The 20,966-nt window shown below is 38.6% G+C and overlaps 1 protein-coding gene across 9 annotated transcripts in view; it reads left to right on the top strand.

Moving 5' to 3' along the window:
* Positions 1 to 20,966, top strand: part of BTRC (beta-transducin repeat containing E3 ubiquitin protein ligase) — a 172,185-nt gene that overhangs the window by 130,180 nt on the left and 21,039 nt on the right. For all 9 annotated transcript variants that reach the window (XM_024555720.3, XM_053922361.2, XM_024555719.4 and 6 more), the window contains 2 exons: positions 15,602 to 15,833; positions 18,907 to 19,093. In XM_024555720.3, the coding sequence (XP_024411488.1) occupies positions 15,602 to 15,833; positions 18,907 to 19,093 (419 nt within the window). The remainder of the gene's footprint in view (positions 1 to 15,601; positions 15,834 to 18,906; positions 19,094 to 20,966) is intronic.

Genomic DNA, 20,966 nt, shown 5'->3' with positions numbered 1-20,966 from the left:
ATCCCTGGTAGGATTTGGTCCAATTCCAAAAAAGAAAATTATTTTATGGCCCTCAAGATTCAGTCTTTCCTTAGAAATACCAAAAATCTGTAGTCTCTGGCCCAGGGAACCCCATAAAAATATAGTGCCCATGTGACGGAAATGTAAATAACCATCAGACAAAATCACAAGTTAATAGTTTTTCTGCTAGTTTTTGAAGGAGAGGAGGGTGGGTGCTTAACGACAGCTGGAGCTTTAGTCTGGGTTTCAGCCCTAGCTCTGTGTTTGCTGATTACCAAAACCAGCTAGAGAGTCTGAAGAAAGCAAAACGTACTCTGTATCCTACAGGATGGTAGCTCTTTGGTAGAAACCAGTAATACATTAAGAGTCTTATTACCGTTCTAATTAATTTCCTTACTGTTCTTCCCTCGATAAATTTAAATTTTATGGGAATATGTTTTGGCAATTGCTCTGACAGATAGAAAGTGAAAAAAGTTGACGTTCAAATGTTTTATTTTATTCCATATTGTAGAATATTTTGAGGTCTTTTACGCCCTTCTGTCTTTTCCAGTTGTTAAATGTCAATCATCATTCCTTTTGGAAGTTCAGTTTTAATTTGATTTTTTTAATTGAATTTATTGGGATGACATCGTTTGCAAAACCATACAGTTTTAAGGTATACAGTCAGTTTTACTTTGATTCTTAAATTTTGCATGGTAATATTTACATATTTTGCTACTACATAGAAGTATTGAAACTAATCTTAAGAAAACAATGGATTAAGGGTTACCAAGTTAAAGTACTTAGATAATGCGTCAATGTAGTGATTATATCATCCCTGATGAGAGAAGACGACTCCAGTTGTGTTTACACACGAGGCAGTTTACCACTGCACTTCCAAAAAGCAGTACCACTCCTGACGTTAGTCTGGATTAAAAATTCCCTTTACCAATCTTCGACCTGCTGTTTCTAGATACAAAGGGCTTATGTCATAATCTCTGCCTTTAGAGGTTAAAAGTAAAAGGTTCTGGGCATAAAATTACTATAAAAGCAAAGAAGATTGTATTTAATAAAGTGTTAAGCTAATTATGATCAACTATGTACGTTACAGTTCTTTCTGGTCAAAAGCATAATGACAACTAATGCCCTTACTATGTGCCAGGCACTCTGCCAAATTCCCTAACATGTGTTATCTTATTTTTATCCTAACATTAACCCTTCTAGGTAAGTACTATAAGAATCAGCATTTTACAGATAAGGAAATTGAGGCAGAGAGAGGGTAAGTAACTTAGCCAAGATTACACACCAAGTAAATGATAGAGCTGGGATAGAGTCAGTTCCAAATTATGGTGTTATTTTTTTATGTTATTTTATTACATAAACATAACGCTTTCAGAAGGGCATTTGAACTGTCTTCAGTTTGGTGATTGTGGTCCTGGTGCTCGTGTACCAGGTGAAAAGCTTTTTTCAAAAGCTTTTGGCTTTTGAAAATGTATCTATTCATCTACACAAAGCAGTCCTATAGGTCTTCTGCATTCAGTCTTAGTCATTGACGTGGAGCTTTATTGTCATTAAAAAGAAGAAGGGCCAGAATTTCATTTTAGCAAAAATGTACACTTTATGTAACAACTGCATTTTAAAATTTTGTCTGAACACAACTAACTTACGTGAATCTTAGCAAGTTATTTTGATCACCTCTGCTAAAAAAACAGACACTGCATCCAAACTAAGCTTTTTCCTGGATAAATTAAGAAAACAATTACCCAGCTATTCCAGAGAGAAATGTCTTTAGTCCCTTGATGCTCCAAGGGTTATTAAAGTTTTACCTGCAGATAACCAAGACTTCCAAAAGTTACAAGTCATTTACTTCATTCACTGCAGCTAAGAGAGGAGTGTGCTGCTGCCTCATAGGATTATTTCTTGCTGCATTTAACATGCATTAACAAGCACTTGGAAAGAGTTGAATTTCTTCTAGAAAGCTGAGTTGGCTTCTTGAGATCCTGTCCCCAAAACCTTGGATTTTCCTAATCCAGGTTTTAGATAAAGCTTCTCAAAGGCTTTCTTCAGGAACAAGTTTTACCAAGTTATTGAGACCTTTTTTATTGGACACAAAAATGTAAGGATTAGAGCACAAAGAGGAGGAGGGTAGTCTTTCCTCTCTATGTAAAACTGACGGTATTTCCCCCATGTACTTCTTAATTGTGCTTTAAGAGTGTCTCATGTGTTTTCCTCTGGCAGCCAGTGCCCCCATCATTTCCTGTTATTTATGGGAGAACTTTCTGATGCTAAAATAGAGAGGATGTGAGGGGAAAGTCAGGGAGAAGACTAGGTTTAAACTTTCTCCATCACAGAAATTTTATTTTGGTAATATTAACATTATTTAATATTCAGATGAGCAACCTCTATCTGAGGAAGCTTACAGAAAGAGCAACCAGATTCCAGACAATTAAACTTTATTACTCTGCCTGAAACATTACGTAGTGGTTTAGGAAAATAGTTCTTCATCTCCTCTCCCTTTTGATGTTTATTGTTTATTATGTAGGAGAGGACCTGTTTATCCAACAAGCATATTGTTTTTCTCTGAGCAGGTGAGGTTGGTACTGCTAGGTCTGTTTTGCATTTGGTTATATTTATTCTTTCCCCCTCATCTCTCTCCACCTCACCCCGACTCCCCCCATCTCTCTCCCTTTTGCCACCTCTCTCCCCTCATCTCTCTCCCCTTTGCCACCTCTCCGTACTCCCACTTACCCTTCCCATCTCTTTCCCATCTCCTACCACGCCTCCCCCGTGCCCAGTCCCCACTCTCTCCATCACCCTACCCTCGGTCAGTTTCCTCATTTCTTTCCCTTCTCTACTCTCTTCTTCTCCCTCTTCTCTCTGCTTTCCTTCCCTTTCTTCCCTCTCTTCCTTTTCAGCCTCCCCTTCCTCCTTTTCTCCTCTCTTCTTTCTCCTCTTCCTCCTCTTGTCTCCCCTCCTTTCCGTAGTCACAGTCACCTGTAACCCTATATCCTCCAGGATCAGATGTTGACTTTTCTAAGGTGTTCACAAAGGAGGTGACTTTTGCCTTAAAGACCAGAAAGATACATACCTAGCAACATGTGAACATTGTTTGTTGATGGTGGAAACTATGGGCAATGTTTATGTTCTTTGTGATTCTGATTTTTTTCATATTTTCTAAAGTGTGTCTGTTATAAAATGCTGTTTTTAAAAAATCATTTGATCTTTCTGAGCCTGACCCCAATAGATCCTTATTTAATGGAATTAAAAACAGAACAAAATGAGGAATAAGATTTGATCCTCCAGTGAGTATGAATTTGGTTTGCCATTTTGATATTCAGTTTTCCAAATTTCAATTTCCAAATGGCGGCCCCTTGGACTTCAGCTCTTGGCACTCTCACCGTACAGGATGGGAGTTAGATACAGTCTCGCACGTCAGGCTTCAACTCTGCGACCTACAGGACTTTTTCTGCTTTCTCTGTCCTCACCAAAATTTACTTCCCGTTTTGATTTTTGTAATCTTTCTATACCATGAGGGTGGCCAGTGTGACAGACTTGGCAGTTTATGTATAGATTTGTTTTCAGCCCTGTTAATCAGCTTTGGTGGGTAGAGGGGACTGGCCTTGGTGAGCAGCCATTCTGTTACTGCTATACCTCATTGTTGTACTTTGTTGTCCTTGATACTGTTAGTTATAAAAAGGCATAAAATTCATGTTATCCTAGGCCACAATACAAACTCTTCCGCAGTTAAATGTTAAAATTCCAAGTTCAGATTAAAGTTTGACCAAAGGAAGAACTTCTGACTCTTCCCTTTTCATTTGGGTAGCTTAGGTGTGGAAGATGATGTGTTCTAGAGAAAGACATGAGTTTCCTAGCTATAGGCTACTTAGTTCAGAAGGGGTTAAATGATGTAGTTAGTGAATGGTTTTCTAGCTGCAGGGGTTTTTGAAAAGAGATCTAGGAATTCTGCAGTTAATTGAATTCTGTAGGCATGAACTTACGGTCATTGAAAAAATTTAAGTGAGCAAATTTCTCTTGCTTTGCTACTAGATATAGTTCATATAGTATCCTAGAAGTCCAGATTCTTTTTAAAAGATTTCATGCCAGTTTATGCTTGCACATTTTATATGATAAACATGACATTTTAAAAGATTTTATATAATATATTTGTTCCCTTACTTTTCTCTTCTCCCTGTGTTTTTTTTTTTCCTTCTTTCCTCACTTCCCCAAATCTGCATCACTGAGCATTTTCCCATTTTTCCCCATCTTATGAGCAAAGTTTTAACAGTACATAGAAAGTTAACTGCCTGGAGTCTTTTAAATATAAGTAACACGCAACCAGTAATAAGCTGTTGGTTGTTTTTTTGCTGCCTGCAAAGAAACATAAACACAGTGCTCATTTCTGGCAGGTTTTTACTGTCAGAGTTTCTCCTATTATATTTATCTTACAATTTGCCAGGGGGTGAAGTTATTAAGTTTTAGCAGCAGCCATCGATCAAGTTCACAAGTTAACACGATAAAGGCTCTGTGCCGCTCCGATCCGGGGAAATGATGATCCTCACTCGGTAATTAACTAAATGAGAAAGTTAAATCTTACTTGAGAGCTGGGAGAGATGAAAGAGAGGTGTTTGTCAGTTTCTCAGTGGAAATTAGAAGCAGTTTTCTGCAATTCCCTAAGCTGCTGCTCTGTCATATTTTACATAAGCACTGGGAAAACGTCTTGTAATTAGTGCTGTCATGGAGGATTTTTTTTTTGCTGAAGGATGTTGGAATAATTCATTAGATTATCAAGAAAGGCTTGTGTCCTGAAATGATTAGCACAGTGAAATTTAAACCATTAACGATAACAAGTTTAGAGCTTGCTGCAGTGCAGAGGCACCCGGGGTATGTCTGTGCCTATTTCAATCATTTCTTATAATTAAACATTATGTCCTCCCCCACCCCCCATTACTAAGACCCATCCAAAAATCCTTTTAAGGTGGCACTGTCTACATCAGTGGGTTTACCAGCCTTGGAGGTGTACATAGTTAGTAGCTACAATAATGCAGCAGTAAATTAAACTGCTGCGAGTTTCTTGGTTTAGAACAAAAGAACCTATCGCCCTGGAAGCTATCAAGTTGCATGAGGCAGCCCACTACAGAAACGAGAGTCCCAGTTTGAAACCTAAAAATGTTAAGTGATGATTCTGTCCCTTTAACTACCTTAAAAATCCAGAAATAATCAAAATGGCTTGGCTTGGCTTTTGGTGAATTTTTTATATGGCTTTTCCTATAATTAGTAAATGGAAAAAAAGATGAGCAAATATCCAGTCTTCAAATAATCATTTATACTGGTACATTTGTGAGTTCATTTCTTAGTGAATTTTATTTAAAAGAATTGAAGTGATCGCAAGCTTCACTTTTCTTGTTGGTTATTAGAAACCAGTCAGATTCATAATGTGAACTTTCTTTCTGCTGACAAATCTGCCCCTTCCTGTCTTCCTTGTTCACTAATCAGATCTGACATATTTATGAGTTCGCCTAATATGAAATCATATTTAGTAGGAGCTGTTAAAATATTAATGCAATAAATCCCACTGTGGAATGTGATGTTTACTCCTGTTGAAATGTATGTCCCATTCTGTATGTACAGCCACCATTTTCTTTTAATTTGCACTCTCACCCCCAAAAGATAATGGACTTCTTTGATTGCTGAAAGTTTTCAAGGTTGTTTAAGAACTGAAAACTGGAATGTTGCAAGTTATGTCCCACTTTTGAGCATTCGTTACATTTTATTGTGCATGTTCAATTTATGGCCAAAGTCTTTTTGTTTCTCTTGAAATCTTCTTGTTAAAAGATCCCCGAGTGCCAATGGGCTCTACCCCTTTGGGGTTCCTTTTCTTTTCTACCTTGGCTCTTTGGAAATTCAGGAGCTGTCCTGGACCTGTCTGCTATCACCACCTCATCACTAGGTGTGCTTGCTTATTTCTTTCAGTCCTAATTAAAATGTAGACAACACCATTTCCTCTTAATTCACCTAAGTCAATGTTGACTTTCTTTAAAGAGATATTATTACAAAGAAATCATGGAGAAGTAAAAAAGAACTTTAAAATCAGTGTTTTTGTATTCTTATTAAACTGAAGCCTGGCAACAGCCAATAGAAAGTATAGTATAGACCTTTTAAAAATACTCCCTTCCCCCTCAAAACTCTCAAATGGTTTGCCTTGTTTCTCCTGGCCGCAGGAGCAAGAATCCTGCTTCCATCCCCATTCAGGTCAATGTACCGGATTGATATTTGAAGGATTAGCTGCAGTAAGAAGTAAATGGTTATACTGAAATAAATGTGTATTATAACCCAGACTTATAATTCTCAACAGGCCCTCTGTCTTCCTTCCTCTCTTGTGAGGGTAAAATACCTTTCTTCTAAACATTTCCTAATCTTCCTTTTCCAATTTTAGCCATGTTCACCACTTGCTGGATTATTTCATCAGCCTTCTGGTTGGTCTTCCTTCCCCTGCTCTCACAACTTTGCTCTTGTTATCCTCTTCCCACTTCCCCAGCACGCCCACCACTACCACCATTCTCTGTGGCAGCTAGCGTAAATATTTCTAAAGCATAAATTAGGTACGTCACATTTGACCATGTCAAAACCTCAGGTGCTCTTCTTTACACTTAGGATGCAATGCATACTCCTTACTGAGGCCCAGAAGGCTTTATGTGATGTGGCCCCAGGCCCCCTCACTAACCTGTCTCCCACTGTCTGCCTCATTCACTCTGTCCCAGCTATACATACCTTCTTTCTTTGCTTCATCTGAACACCTTTGACTTGCTCTTTCCTCTGTCTGGAAGGCCTTCCCCCAAATCTTCAGAAGACTGACTCTCATCATTTAGAACTCAAATCATTAGTTACTTCCTTCAGCATCTTTTCGTGACCACCTCAGTTAAAGTAGGCTCTACTACACACTCCTATTTTGTTACCTTATTTTGTTTTCTTCACAATACTTATTTGTTTCTGGAATTGATGTATTTATTGTACATTCTCCCTCTACTCTTCCCCAGGAAAGGTAAAGAAACTGTGTGCCTGTTCACCGCAGTATCCCTAGCACCTAGAAAAGTTCCCAGCACAAAGTAGCCACTTGATAAATGGTTGTTGGTTGCTTGATAACTCTAAAGTTCCAGCCTTAATCAAAATTTGTGTCCTGTGCCTCCTAGGCTTTAGCCTTATCCCCAACACAATCCTTGCCCATTTTATTCTTACATTCATTCATCACTTCAATCATTATATCCCTTTTCCCCTACCATGGGTTTCAATGCCAGTCTTCCTTCAAAGTCCTTCTTAAAGCGAAACAGAATCCTTAAATATCATTTGCATCTCTAGTCATATATATTACTTTTCACCTAGGCCTTGGTCCCCTAATTCCAAGTGGTGTCCTATGTCTGGAACATTTTCTTTCTCTACCCACCACACCCTTTCTTAGTGGTTAAATAAAGCAAGGTTTGCATGCAGACTAGAAACATCTATCATTTCACCATCCAGTCTAGCCAGTCCATGGTGTATCTTCCAACCTATACAGCTAACAAAGTCAGCACACTTAATATTACAGCGGCGTGTTAGCGAGACTAGTTGGTGTCTGCAAGTGTGTATTTTTCCCTCCTGGCCCTGGTGGCAGCTTCAGAGAAATTCGTGATAGTTTTGAAAGTGATCATGTAATACATTTTCAGGGCAGTGGGGGGGAATGTTAGCCCTTAGCCTTTGAGGACTAAGCTGTGGACAGTCGTATAAATACTTACGTTCTTTCATTTTGTGTGCTTGTCACCTGACAGCTTCTCTCTTCTTTCTTTTGGAGATAACAGTTCATTGTAAACAGAAAAGCAGAAAAGGAGATGTGCAGGGGCGGCAGAAAGTTAGTGTTACCATTAAACGGAGGTTGTTTGTCAGCTTTCCCAGACATGTGAACAGTAGTGGTTTAGTCATTGGGCTTTTTGTTGGGAAAGCCAAATCAATTCCATTGCCACCAGTAACCATTCCCTCTCTCCCATACACTGTAATATACAACCTTTTGGGTTTTTAATAATTGAACTTTTTCACTGTACTCTTGTGGATTTTTAAAGGTTCTCAAATTGAAATTTTGTTACATTTACTGTAGAAATTAGTAGAAAAAGCTGTATAGGAGAATAATCGAGGGAAGAGGGTTGATAACAAAAGCCTTTATCTCCAGAATTCTCTATAAATATAATATCTTAGTTGCAAATGAAATTAATATTACACTGGCATTTATCCTTAGGAATACTCTATCCTTAGAAGTCTTAAAAATCCATTTTAGTAAGGTAATTTACATATAATAAAATGTACCCATTTTAAGTGTACAGTTTGATGAATTTTGGCAAATGTGTACACCTATGTAACAGTCAAACTATAGAATATTTTCATTGCCCCAGAAACTTCCCTCCTGCCCTTATTCAGTCAGCCCCACCCCCACATTCAGAGCCACGCTAGCACTGATCTGTTTTTATCATTGCAAATTAGATTTGTTGTTCTAGAGTTTCATATAAATAGAGTCATAAAAGTATGTACTCTTTTGTGCTGGGCTTCTTTTGTTCAGCATGTTTTGGAGATTTTTCCTTATCATTTTGTGCCTCTGTGGCTCATTCTTTTTATTAATGAGTACTGTTCCATTGTACACATCTATCACAATTTGTTTATCAGTTCAACTCTTGATGGACATTGGGATTCTTCCAGCTTGGGACTGAATAAAACAGCAACTATGAATATTCATGTACAAGTTTTTGCGTGGAAATATGTTTTCATGGGGGGGGCAGTAAATACCTAGGAGTGGAGTTGCTGGGTCGTGTGGTAAGTATATGTCTCACTTTATAAGAAACTGGCAGCCAGTTTTCTAAAGTAGTTGTACCATTAAACATTACTGCCGGCAGTGTGCGAGAGACCCAGTCACTCCTGGGTCAGTCTCTTTAAGTGTAGCTACTGTAGTAAGTATGTAGTGGTGTCTCGTGATTTTAATTTGCATTTTCCTAATCACTAATGATGTGCATGTTTTTATTGGCCATCCATGGATCTTTTGTGTGTGTGATGTCTCAAATGTCTCTTCAAATCTTTTGCCTTTTTAAACAAAAAGGGTTATTTGTTTTCTTATTGAGTTCTGAGAGTTCCTTATATATTCTCGATACCAGTCCTTTGTCAAGTACATATATTGCAAATATTTCCTCCCTGGTTGTGATTTTTATTTTCTTACCTGTTTCTTTTGGAAACCAGGTTAAAATTTTGCCACATACTAACTCACCCATGAAATGTTTGCCTATCCCAATAGCGATTTTCTCCTATATGTTCTTCCAGAAGTTCTATATATAAAGCTAGAATCCACTTAATTTTTGTATATGGCCTAAAGAACAAGTTCATTTTTTCTAAATGGATATCCAGTTGTTTCAGCATCGTTTGTTGAAAAGGCCATCTATCCTTTCCCTATTGAATTGTCTTCATACCGTTCTCAAAAATCTCCTGAGCATGTGTGCGTCTGTTTGTGGGCTCTCTGCCACCCCACTGGCCCACGTGTTTGTCCTTACGCTGTCTTGTTTTACTGTTGGCTTTTCTGTAAGTCTTGAACCTCAGTAGTTTTAGTCCCTCATCTTTATTTTTATTTTTTAAGATTGTTTTGGCTAAAGTTTAGGTCCTTTGCATTTCCATACCTGCTGGGATTTTGACTGATAGTGCATTGATTCTATAGATCAGTTAGAGTGAACATCTTAATAGTATTGAGTCCAGTTTGTGAATATAATTTAGCTCTACATTTACTTAAGTCTTTTTAAAATTCCCTTAGCAATATTTATAGTTTCAGTTTACAGGTATTTCACATATGTTGTTAAATTTATTCCAAGTATCACATGGGTTTTTTTAATGCTACTGTCAGTTGTGTGGGCAGGCAGTTTTAAAAAACATAGTGGTTACACGGACAATGGTGTGGCGATTGCCGGGGCTGGGGGGAAGTGGGGGAGGGTCTGGGGGGGATAAATGATGATGGGGGAGACTTGACTTGGGGTAGTGAATACACAATACAGTGTACAGGTGATTGTAATTGTGGAATTGCGAAACCTGTATAATTTTCAGTGGCACCCCAATAAATTCAATAAAAAGGAAAAAACCAAAAATATGTACATAGTGGTTATCCTTGGGTGGTAGAGTGGGGTAAGGGGCGGTTAGCGACCTGAAAAAGGAGCACAAGGCAGAGATTGTGAGGTTTGTGATCATTCGTTTCTTGATCTGAGTGCTGCCTGCATGGGTATGTTCACCTTGTGAAAATTCATCCAGCTGTACACTTAAAATTATGCACTTCTATGTACATTATACTTAAATTAAAATTAAAATAGAAAAAATATGTATTACATAGAAAGAAGGATATATTTTGTTGGAGTTGGAGGAGATTCCAACTCCAACGGCATTGTAAGTGTCATTAAGAGTGTTGGGTTTTGGTCATATTATTGTGTGAAAGGTGAGTTAAGCACACTTTTTTTTTTTTTTTAGATCCTTTTGTTCAATACTCACAAAACCCCATAGAGTAGATTCTATAATTATTCTTATTTTACAGAAGATGGAAACAGAGACTCAAAAAAAACCCCACTTGAGTATGGTGTATGATCTTTTTAATGTATCACGGGATCCAGTTTGCTAATATTTTGTTGAGGATTTTAGCATCTATGTTCATTGGGGATATTGGCCTATAATTTTCTTTCTTTGTAGTGTCTTTATCTGGTTTGGAATTAGGATAATGCTGGCCTCATAAAATGAGTTTGGGAATCTTGACTCCTCTTGAATTTTTTGGAATGGTTTAAGAAGGATGAGTTTTAGTTGTTCTTTGAATGTTTGGTAAAATTCACCTATAAAGCTATTCAATCCAGTACTTTTGTTTGTTGGGAGTTTTTTGATTACTGATTCAATTTCACTAGTTGTAATCTGTCTGTCTAGATTCTCTGATTCTTCCTGATTAAATTTTGGAAAATTGTATGTTTCTAGGAATTTATCTATTTTGTCCAAATTATCCAATTTGTTGGCATACAGTTGTTTGTAATATTTTCTTACAATCCTTTGTTTTTCTTTGGTGTCACTTGTTACTTCTCCTCCTTAATTTCTGATTGTATTTATTTGTTCCTCTCTCTTTTTTTCTTGATGAGTCTATTTAAAGGTTTGTCAATCTTGCTTCTCCTTTCAGAGAAGCAGACCTTGGTTTCATTGATCTTCTGTATTGCTCCTTTTTCTAGACTGGATTTCACTTATTTCTGCTCTGATCTTTATTATTTCCTTTTTTCTCCTCACTTTGGACTTTGTTTGTTGTTCCTTATACATAGTTCTTTTAAGTGTAAAGTTAGATAGTTTAGAGATTTTTCTTGTTTCATGAGGCCTATAACCCTATGAATGTCCCTGTTAGGACTGCTTTTGCTGCGTTCCATAAATTTTGGGTTGTGTTCTCATTTTCATTTGGTTCAAGGTAACTTTTGATTTCTTCCTTGATCTTATTGTTAACCTACTCATTGTTTAGTAACATGTTATTTAGCCTCTATGTCTTCGTGTGTTTTTCAGGTTTTTTCTTGTGATTAATTTCTAGTTTCATACCATTATGGTTAGAGAAGATGCTTGATATGATTTCATTCTTCTTAAATTTATTGAGACTTGTTTTGTGTCCTAATGTGGTCTTTCTAGCAAAGTTCCATGTGCACTTGTAAAGAATGCATAGTCTACTGCTTTGGGGTAAAATGCTTCTGAAGATATCAATTAAGTCCTTCTGATCTAGTGTGTCATTTAAGATTGCTGTTTCCTTGTTGACTTGTCTGGAAGATCTATCCATTGATGTCAATAGGAGTTAAAATCCCCAACTATGACTTTATTATTGTCTGTCTCTTACAACCATAAAGATTTGCCTTACATATTCTCAGGGAGTCATCAGGGTGAGACCAGCAGAGCTTATCAGGCCCAAATAGACTGAGATTTGGTGCTGTGAATGGGAGGGCTTTGCTCTGGTCGGGCATGCAAGGGAAAAATGGCCCCTCTCATAGAGCCACACGACTCAGTCTGTCCCAGATTCTACTGGGAGGAGATGGAGCGCAGAAGGAATGGGTCTCCAGGAGTTGGGAGGACGGGACTAGTGGATCTCTCATGAAGGAAGGGGAGGTGCTGGTCAGGCTTCAGGGAAGGTAGGCGGTGTGGCCCCTGCCCTAGACCCACACAATTCAGTTGATCCCAGATTTTGTCCCAGCCTTGGCAGGGCAAAGCCACTAGAAGTCTGGGTCTGCCAGACTCCTAGGTCTGCCACTGGGTCTGCCACTAGGTGAGTGGGTCTGCCAGAAGCCAGGAGAATAGAGCCAGTGGATCTCCCATGAGCAGGAAGTGCCAGTGGGGTTCACTAGAAAGTGAGGGGAATGGCCTCAACCCCAAAGTCACATAACTCAGTCACTGACAGCCCCTGAGTCTGCCCAGAGCTCTACACCCCAGCCAAGGCAGCTAACTCCTCCACAAGACGTAAGCTCTGCACTTTGGGCGAGAGGGAGTCCAAAGGGTGGAGCTATTGCTTTGCCCTAGCCTGATGCCACATGGAAGGGAGTGCTCCACCCAAGAAAGATGCCGTCTGTGTTATGTGGGAATGACTCTCCTCATGCAACTCTAGTCCAGTCCTCCCTCCCTCTGCTGGACCCCGGGGTGAATGGCTGTGAATGAAGTCTTGTGGGTTGGCCCTTTAAGAGGGTGCCTGTGTTTCTAGCAGATAGAATCCTCACTGATTTTCACAGCTAGATGTTATGTGGGTGCCTCTTCCAAGCTCTGGTGCTCTGAGCTGGAGGGTCCAGATTGGGGTGAGACCCCACATGTCTCAGGGGGAACCACCCACAGCTAAGATATCCCTCTGGAACCTCAGTGCCATGAGAGCAGAGCCAGCCTTTTTCACATCTCTGCCCTTCCCACCAGCCTCAATTTGGCCTCTTCTATAAACCTTGGTTATAAGCCTTCTCTTCAGCTAGTCTTGGTGCTGACTGGATAGCTCAGTTGGTTAGAGCATCATCCAGATACGGCAAGGTGATGGGTTCGATCCTTGGTCAGGGCACATATAAGAATCAACCAATGAATGCATACATAAACAGAACAACAAATCAGTGTTTCTCTCACTCTAAAAAAAAAGTCAGTATATTAAAAATGACTAGCTAGTCTTCAGTTGGTTATTCGGGATGTAATTCCAGTTGGTCCACCTACTCTGCCGCCATCTTAGATTCTCCTCTCCTTTTTTTCTCTCATAGTCCACATCCAGTTTATCAGCAAAGTCAGTTGACTTTGCCATCAAAATATACATTGAATCTCAATTATCTCTCATCACCTCTACAGCTACCACTCTAATGCAAAAGGTTGTTGTCTCTTCTGTGGACTATTGTAAAGTGGTCTCTTAATTAGTTTCCTTATTTCCATTCATGTTCTCTACAGTCCATTCCCCACACAGCAGTGATCCTTTTCAAAGGTGTCAGATCATGTCACTCTTAGAAGTCTAAGTGCTTCTAGGTGCTTCTTCATGTGACCTCTTCTCAGTTTCTCATCCTCCAGTTTTTCCTCTCCAGCAGGGAGCCTGAATTTCTTACACGGTGGCTCAAAGCTTTAAGGAGTGAATAGATGCTGTCCGGGCTCTGAAGTCCAAGAATGTCACTTTCTCTGTATATTTTGTTAGTCAAAGCCCAGATTCAAAGGTTAGGACAAACTCGGCTTCTTGATGGAAGAAACAGCATTTGTGTTCGGAGAGGAATAGAATTGTTTGGAGCCCTCTGTGAAGATAAGCTATCACCACCTGAACGGCCTGCGTGAGTGGGCTTGGGCTACTTACTCAGCTTCGGTTCTCCTTGCTCCCTGGGCCCTCTTGTTCTGTGAACATGCCATACAGACGGCCACCCAAGACCTTCGCTCTCAAAATTTCCATTTCCTAGACCATTCTTCCCCCATGTAATAAAATGTCTATTTCCCTTATTTCCTTCATGTTTAAGTTCAAATATCATCACTTTAGGAAAGCTATTTCTGACTCCTTAGTCTTAAATAACTCTATTAGTTCTGTTGGGTCTTTTGTTGTTGTTGTTGTTGTTGTTGTTCTTTTTTTACTTGCTGTACAACAAATTACCACAAACCTAGGAAGTTAAAACAACACCCATCCATTAGCTCACAATTCTCTAGGTCAGAAGTCTGGCACAGCGTGGCTGGGTCCTTGGCTCAGCGTATCACAAGGCTGAAATCAAGGGTTGGCCAGGCTGACCTCTCATCTGGAGACTCTGGGGGGAAATTTTCTTCGGAGCCTGTTGTTGTTGGCAGAATTCAGTTCCTTGCCTTCCTAGAACTGAAGTCCCCTTTTCCTTACAGGCTGTCAGCTCCTAGAGGCTGACTGCATTCCTTGCCACGTGGTCTCCTTCCTCTTCTGCAACCAACTGGCAAAAACTCTGCTTTCAAAGAGTTTATTTGATTAGGTCAGATCCACCAGAGTAATCTCCTAACCTTAAGGTCAACTAATTTGGGACCTTAATTAAATCATAGCAGTACCTACATGTTTGTTTGAAAAACTGAGAGAGAAGACGTGTATACACCAGGAGCCAAGAGTCTTGGGACCATCTTATGATTTTGTGTGTCCCCTTATCCTGCTTTATTTTTCTTCCTAGCATTATAGACATTGTATTTTCTGTTTATTTGGTTATGTTTTTAACTTGCTGTACACACTAAAATATCAGTTACCCCAATGATAGAGACTGTTACTTTTGTTCAGTGTTATATTCCTAGCACCTAGGATAGTGTTTGAAACACATTGTAAATGCTCAATTAATATTTATTAACTAAACCAATTAATACAATGACTTTATAATCTTTTTAATCCTTGCCCAAGGATACATTTATTGATTTGAGGCGGGGGGGGGGGGGGAAGGTAGAAATAAACATAGATGTGAAAGAGAAACATGGATCAGTTGCCTACTCTACGTGCCCTGACTGGTGACCAGACCCACAGCTGAGGTGTGTGCCCTGACCAGGGATCAAATCTGTAACCTTTTGGTACCTGGAACAATGCTCCAACCAACCAAGCCACACTGGCCAAAGCTATAGCATATAATTTTGATGAGAGTGGAGATGGGATTTTTTGAAAGGTAAAGTGTAGATGATATATATAAATGTTATTTAAGCTTTAGCTCCAAATTTAGCAGCATCTCAAATTATTCATTGGCCTTTCTTTGTATGGAGAATTTCTTATTTCACTATTAAAAAATAAGTCGTCAGTAATTGTATAAATGTCTAGTAACTGGTGTATACAAGAAAAAGCAAATTAGCTTTTTTTGCTTGCAAGTAATAACATGCTTTCAGCTTTTGGTTTTCATTTATATATCTCCAAATAATGTCTTCCTGTGAACTTTTGGAAATGGGTGCTTAGTCATGCAGCAGGATTCCAATTTACCAACTTACTGTGGTATTTTTGTGGTTTTCCTTGTGATTGCTATTCACAAACATTGAATTACTAATAGAGTAACAGAGTGAACTCTGTCATATAGAAATAACATGGCATGCAAGACCAGCAAATTATACATTTCCCTCATTTTCAGTACTTACTTTTATATGTTTTTTTAATCCACCCCTTCTACAGACAAAACTTGCCAATGGCACTTCCAGTATGATTGTGCCCAAGCAACGGAAACTCTCAGCAAGCTATGAGAAGGAAAAGGAACTGTGTGTCAAGTATTTTGAGCAGTGGTCAGAGTCCGATCAAGTGGAGTTTGTGGAACATCTTATATCCCAAATGTGTCATTACCAACATGGGCACATAAACTCGTATCTTAAACCTATGCTGCAGAGGGATTTCATAACTGCTTTGCCAGGTATGTCTGCGGGTGTTTGTGAGCCATTAATTAGTCTGGAAGATATGTTACAATGGTAATGGTGCTGGATGTTCAGCTATACATCTCTGTTTTTAAAAGTCTTTATTGGCTTGATTTTTACAAACTGAGTCCTTTAATCCTACCTTCTTGGAGTATAAATAAAAAAAATCAAACTCTGGAAACAGAAACTCTTCTTTTCCCTATCTTCTCCCTTTTTACCCTCACACCAGTCAAGTAACATCTTTTCTGGTTTGAGACATGTGTCAGCTTCAAGATATGTTCATTTGTTTTACTTGGTTTTGGATTTCTAAGGGAGTTTATCAACAGAATAGTTAAATTGTAGGAATGAATAAGAAACATTTTTGAGTATTTTAGAAAGGAAAATAATTCAGGATATAAATTCCAGACTTTACGATCTCACTGTGCACAGTAACCAAATAGCTGTTGTAAACTGTGTATGTGTGTGTGTGTGAACACACTTAAGTGTCCATATATATACACACATGCAAACTTAAAGTAATTTGTTTTGGAAGGTGCTGTGGCTGTGTAATGAATGCTTGATGGTGATCTAGGACATGACGTAGGCAACGTTTAAAATACAAAAATAAAATTTCCCAGAGCCCCACCATTCAAAGAGAACTACTAATGTGCTACTAATATTTTGTAGCCTTCTTGTTATTTCTAGGTGTGTGTGTGTGTGTGTGTTTCCTTCTAAAGTTGGGATCTTATGTGTTTGTAACTTTTTTTTCTTAATATTTCTCTTAATGTATTTTCTAAATATTCTTTAAGAACGTTTTTATAGGATTAATTCTTTGTGATGGTAAAAGCACATATTTAATCTCTTCATTGAACATTAAGGTAGTTTAAAAAGTTTTTCCCATTATAAACAATTCTGTGGTGGACATTCTTATTTTCAGTAATCTTTTGGACATCCTAGGGAAAAATGCCAGAAGTGGGATTCCTATATTAAAGAATGATGAGAATTTTAAAGCTTTTATTACATGTGCCAAACTGTTGTCTAAGAAAAATATACTAACTTATCCCTTCCCCAAGACTGCTTATTACCACTTTGCTTGATCTTTGCCAATTATAGCTTTTTTTTAAAATTTGTTTTTCCAAATTGTGATTTAAATTGCCCTCTAAAACAAAAGAAATGTGTGTGTATAACTTGGAAATAACCATTTTAAAGTTGGATTTGTACCTGTATCTTTTGTTAAATAGAATAGGATTCTGCCCCCTCTTCACTCATCGGATCTTGTTCCAGCCACAGGCCGTCAGTTTTCGTGGGGCGAACGAGCTGTGTGCGCCCCAGTGCTGCGCCCTGCCTACTCACCGGCACACGGTGCCATCTCGAGCATATGCCACTAAGAACTGAACAGAACTGATTAGACCAGTGTAACCCTTTGCCTAATACTGATCCCTGGTGTGTATCTGCTGGCCACTTTATAAGATTAACTCATCAGTCTAATACTTTACGTCCATTTTAACTTATAAACCTACATCATCTGGCTACATTTAGTAAATGAAACTACTTCAAAAAATGCCTGTAATCCATTAATGTAATGGGTTTGTTGGGAGTGTTAGGTGAAATTACTTCCAAAGACTTATTATAGGGACATTGTGAAAGATCAGGAGCAATTTGACAGCAGCCATTAAAAGCACAGGAATAGATATTGGAAACTTCTGATGGTGTAGAAAGTTTCAGTATAAAGATGCAGGAATTGTGTCCTCACTGTATTTTGCATGAAGAACTAATTATTATATCTTTAATTGGCTTATAATAATGTTCCTTTAATAAGAATGAGGTGATGGATGCCTCCATCTGCTTATGCATAAATATGAACATGTGATGCCAACCAAACAAGATTCATTTAATGCTTTCTTTTCTAAGTCTGCTGAAAAATGTGACTGATATCCATACAATCTTTATAATTAGAATAATGTTTAAACACATTTGGATTGTTGTTAATGGCGTCCAAGTGTGTCTGTACAATTCAGGGGAAAGGCAAAAATGAAGTGTGGTCTTCATTTCTGTTTATTAAGTTTGTGCGTAAGGGAGTCAAAGTTTGAAGGAGTCCTTCTAAACTGTTTAAGTCTTTAGCAAACCTTCGATATGTAACCCATAAAGAGAAATAACCTTGGGTGTTTTTGTCTCACCTGTGATTAGAACAGCAGCCAAAAGGTTTATTAGTGTGATCATCCTGTTTTACAGGGTCTTTTCCTTTGAGGCCTCAGTGCAGATTTGAGTGGTAGAGAATTTTAATTGGGAAGCCCATCTAGTTTTCACAGCCCAAGATCTACTTGTCCACTGTTTTTTTTCTGTACAGCCTACAAAATAGACTGAAATTCTAACCAAGTTATCTGTGGGTCTGGGAAATTTTTTTTTTTTTCATTTTTGGTCAACTGTCATTTAGGTTTTATAGCAGCAACTATTCTCAAATATAGTCTTTTTTTTTTTAACATCTGAAATTAAACTCATCCTTGAACTTAAACATACCTCTCTGTCTTCCCTCTCGGGATGTTCCTATACCAATCTGTATTTCCTTCTTCTCTTCTTTCTGCATGCCCAAAATTCTATAACCCAGCACATTCTGACTTAGTGCCTCTCCCCCAGTACATTTAAAGGATATTTCTTTTACTGAACAGCTTTGGAACTGCAGCAGTAATAGAAACGGAATGAGAAATGGACCTAATATAGAGATTTGGGGGGGTCTGAATCACAGAGTTGGAGATGCCATCCATAGAACATCCCCGAGTGCTGAAATCCATACAGATAGATGTGAATTGTTTTCTGAAATCCTTTTTATTTTTAATGTCTTGGGGGGTTTGCTGGATGTTAGCTTTAACTTCCTTATCTAAAGGAAGATAGAAAATACTGTTCATTTCTGTAACCTTATGGAAAAATTATTGACACTCATTTGACCCAAGTTTCTGTTTGAAAAAGAAACTGGACTGCACTAGAAACAGTAATGTGCCTTCATAGAATAAAAGCTGTCCTGTTTTAAAGAACCATTTGTAAAAAAATCATTCACCACCTCTGTTCTTCTCCTTTGCCTCCTCTCCCCGCCAAAAGCTCGGGGTTTGGATCACATTGCTGAGAACATTCTGTCATACCTGGATGCCAAATCTCTATGTGCTGCTGAGCTTGTGTGCAAGGAATGGTACCGAGTGACATCTGACGGCATGTTATGGAAAAAGCTCATCGAGAGAATGGTCAGGACAGATTCTCTGTGGAGAGGCCTGGCAGAACGAAGAGGGTGGTGAGCCTTTCAACTTTCTTACTGTTACAGAGCTTCAGGCCCTGGCCACACAGGCCCTGGAATGTTGCTGAAAACCAGTGAAACTGTTTCTCATTTACTACAGTGATTTTGCTGGTTTATAGCAAAAAAAAGTCAGAGTTGTTCATGTACTCGGCAGTTTTTCTTCTGACCAATCACACCTAAATGACATAATAATGTGTTCATACTGCTTTGCAAAAAATAATGAAACACTGACCAGCCCTCCTGTTTAAAGCATATTCTGTCCTCTGGGCAGAAACAGTATCCTGAAAAAGGGCCGAGGGGCAATTTATAAGGCAGGTAGATGCCTTTGAATCACAAAGAAGCCACCAGATTCAGCTTTCCCCTAAACCTGTCCAGAACAAATAATTTTCTCCTTCAGAAGATTCCTTGCCTTTAGCCCCTGCCTGTGGTGTTTTATCACCTTTGTAATCAAAATTATTTTTATGCCCAACTAGAATAAGAACTATAGCCATCAGAAGACTGAAAAATGGAACTTGGTATAAATAATTGTTTCTTCGTAAGACTTACATTTTCTCAAGATTTTACTGCTTAATGCCGAATTCCTTAAGGCATTATATAGTTAGCAGTCTGCGACTTCAGCAGTTTTGTTGTTTTCTTACCAGAATGAGTGGTTTTATCAGAACTTCTGGAAGATGCCTTCTATATATAATTTTCACTCAGAGGATGCCTCTAGAATATCACTCTAAGAAAGTCAGGTGTAAATATTTCCATAAAACAAAGGTGGCATTCGGTGCTTTAGCTGACAGGTACACACCCGCAGGCTGGGTGTGCTCAGCATTGCCCAGGCAGTTAGTCCTGTCGGCTGTGTGTCTCGGACCACAACGATTACAAAACAACTCAGAGCAGAGGGCCAACTCTTCTTAGCAATTTTCATAAAAACATAGTTGGCTCCTTTTCTTTTTTTTCATCTTTGAAATTAATTAATATGCAATAAAATGGCCTGTAAATATTATACCAAGTGCTGCAAGAGATTTCTGTCATTCTGGCTGTTAGGAAGACTTTAAAATTTCTCTCAAATTTAATTAAAGGAAGCAAACATGAGGCAATTCTTTGGCTATTTAAAAATTGCATCAATGACAGTATATTGTTATGTCTCCTTCCCAAATGTGTTTTTTATCCTTACTTATTTCACAATATAGAAAAATAGAAACCTTATCTTTCATAGCTTATTTCATATTTTGGAAATAAACTCTTTATAGTAGGAAAAAGTAAAATAGTATATAGTTATATGGTATTCAAAGTCCATCATTTTGTTAAGCTTGCCAAGACCAGCCTTGCAAATAGAGCAGGCAGTCGCTTACATGGGAAGATGTTAGGGCAGCCAGGAATGTTCCTCTACCCCTGGGGGGAAAAGAAAAGAAAAGAAACTCTCCTCCAAATAACTCTTGACCTGAAATTTCTGTTATAGAGATTCATTCCCATAGCTATAATGGTTTTGTTCCCTGTTAAAATACATTTAGTTCCCATTTGGACTGTAAAGGACAGTGAACCTTTATCAGACATTGAGAGTTTACAAAGTCTTTTTTTGAAGATAGGGAGAACAAGAAATACACAGGCAGATTTTGACAGATGCGTATGAAAATGCCGAAGATAAACACAGGCTTCACAATTTTGCTTAAGATTGACACTAAACAGCAAGATCTGTTCTGTAAGCTATAGGGGCCAGGGCGGGGAGGGGGGGAGGAGGGGTAGGATCATTGGAGAGGTGGCTTTTGGCCTTTTGAAAGGGGTATATAAAGGTATAGCAGAGAAATACTCCAGGATCCAGTGTTTTTACTCTTTCCCCTGTCTCTTCAACCACAGGAACCCACTCCTGCTCTTTTGAGTATCC

The sequence above is a fragment of the Desmodus rotundus genome, chromosome 4 (genome assembly GCF_022682495.2).
Source record: "Desmodus rotundus isolate HL8 chromosome 4, HLdesRot8A.1, whole genome shotgun sequence".
Taxonomy (NCBI): Eukaryota; Metazoa; Chordata; class Mammalia; order Chiroptera; family Phyllostomidae; genus Desmodus; species Desmodus rotundus.
This window is presented reverse-complemented; position numbering and strand designations above follow the sequence as displayed.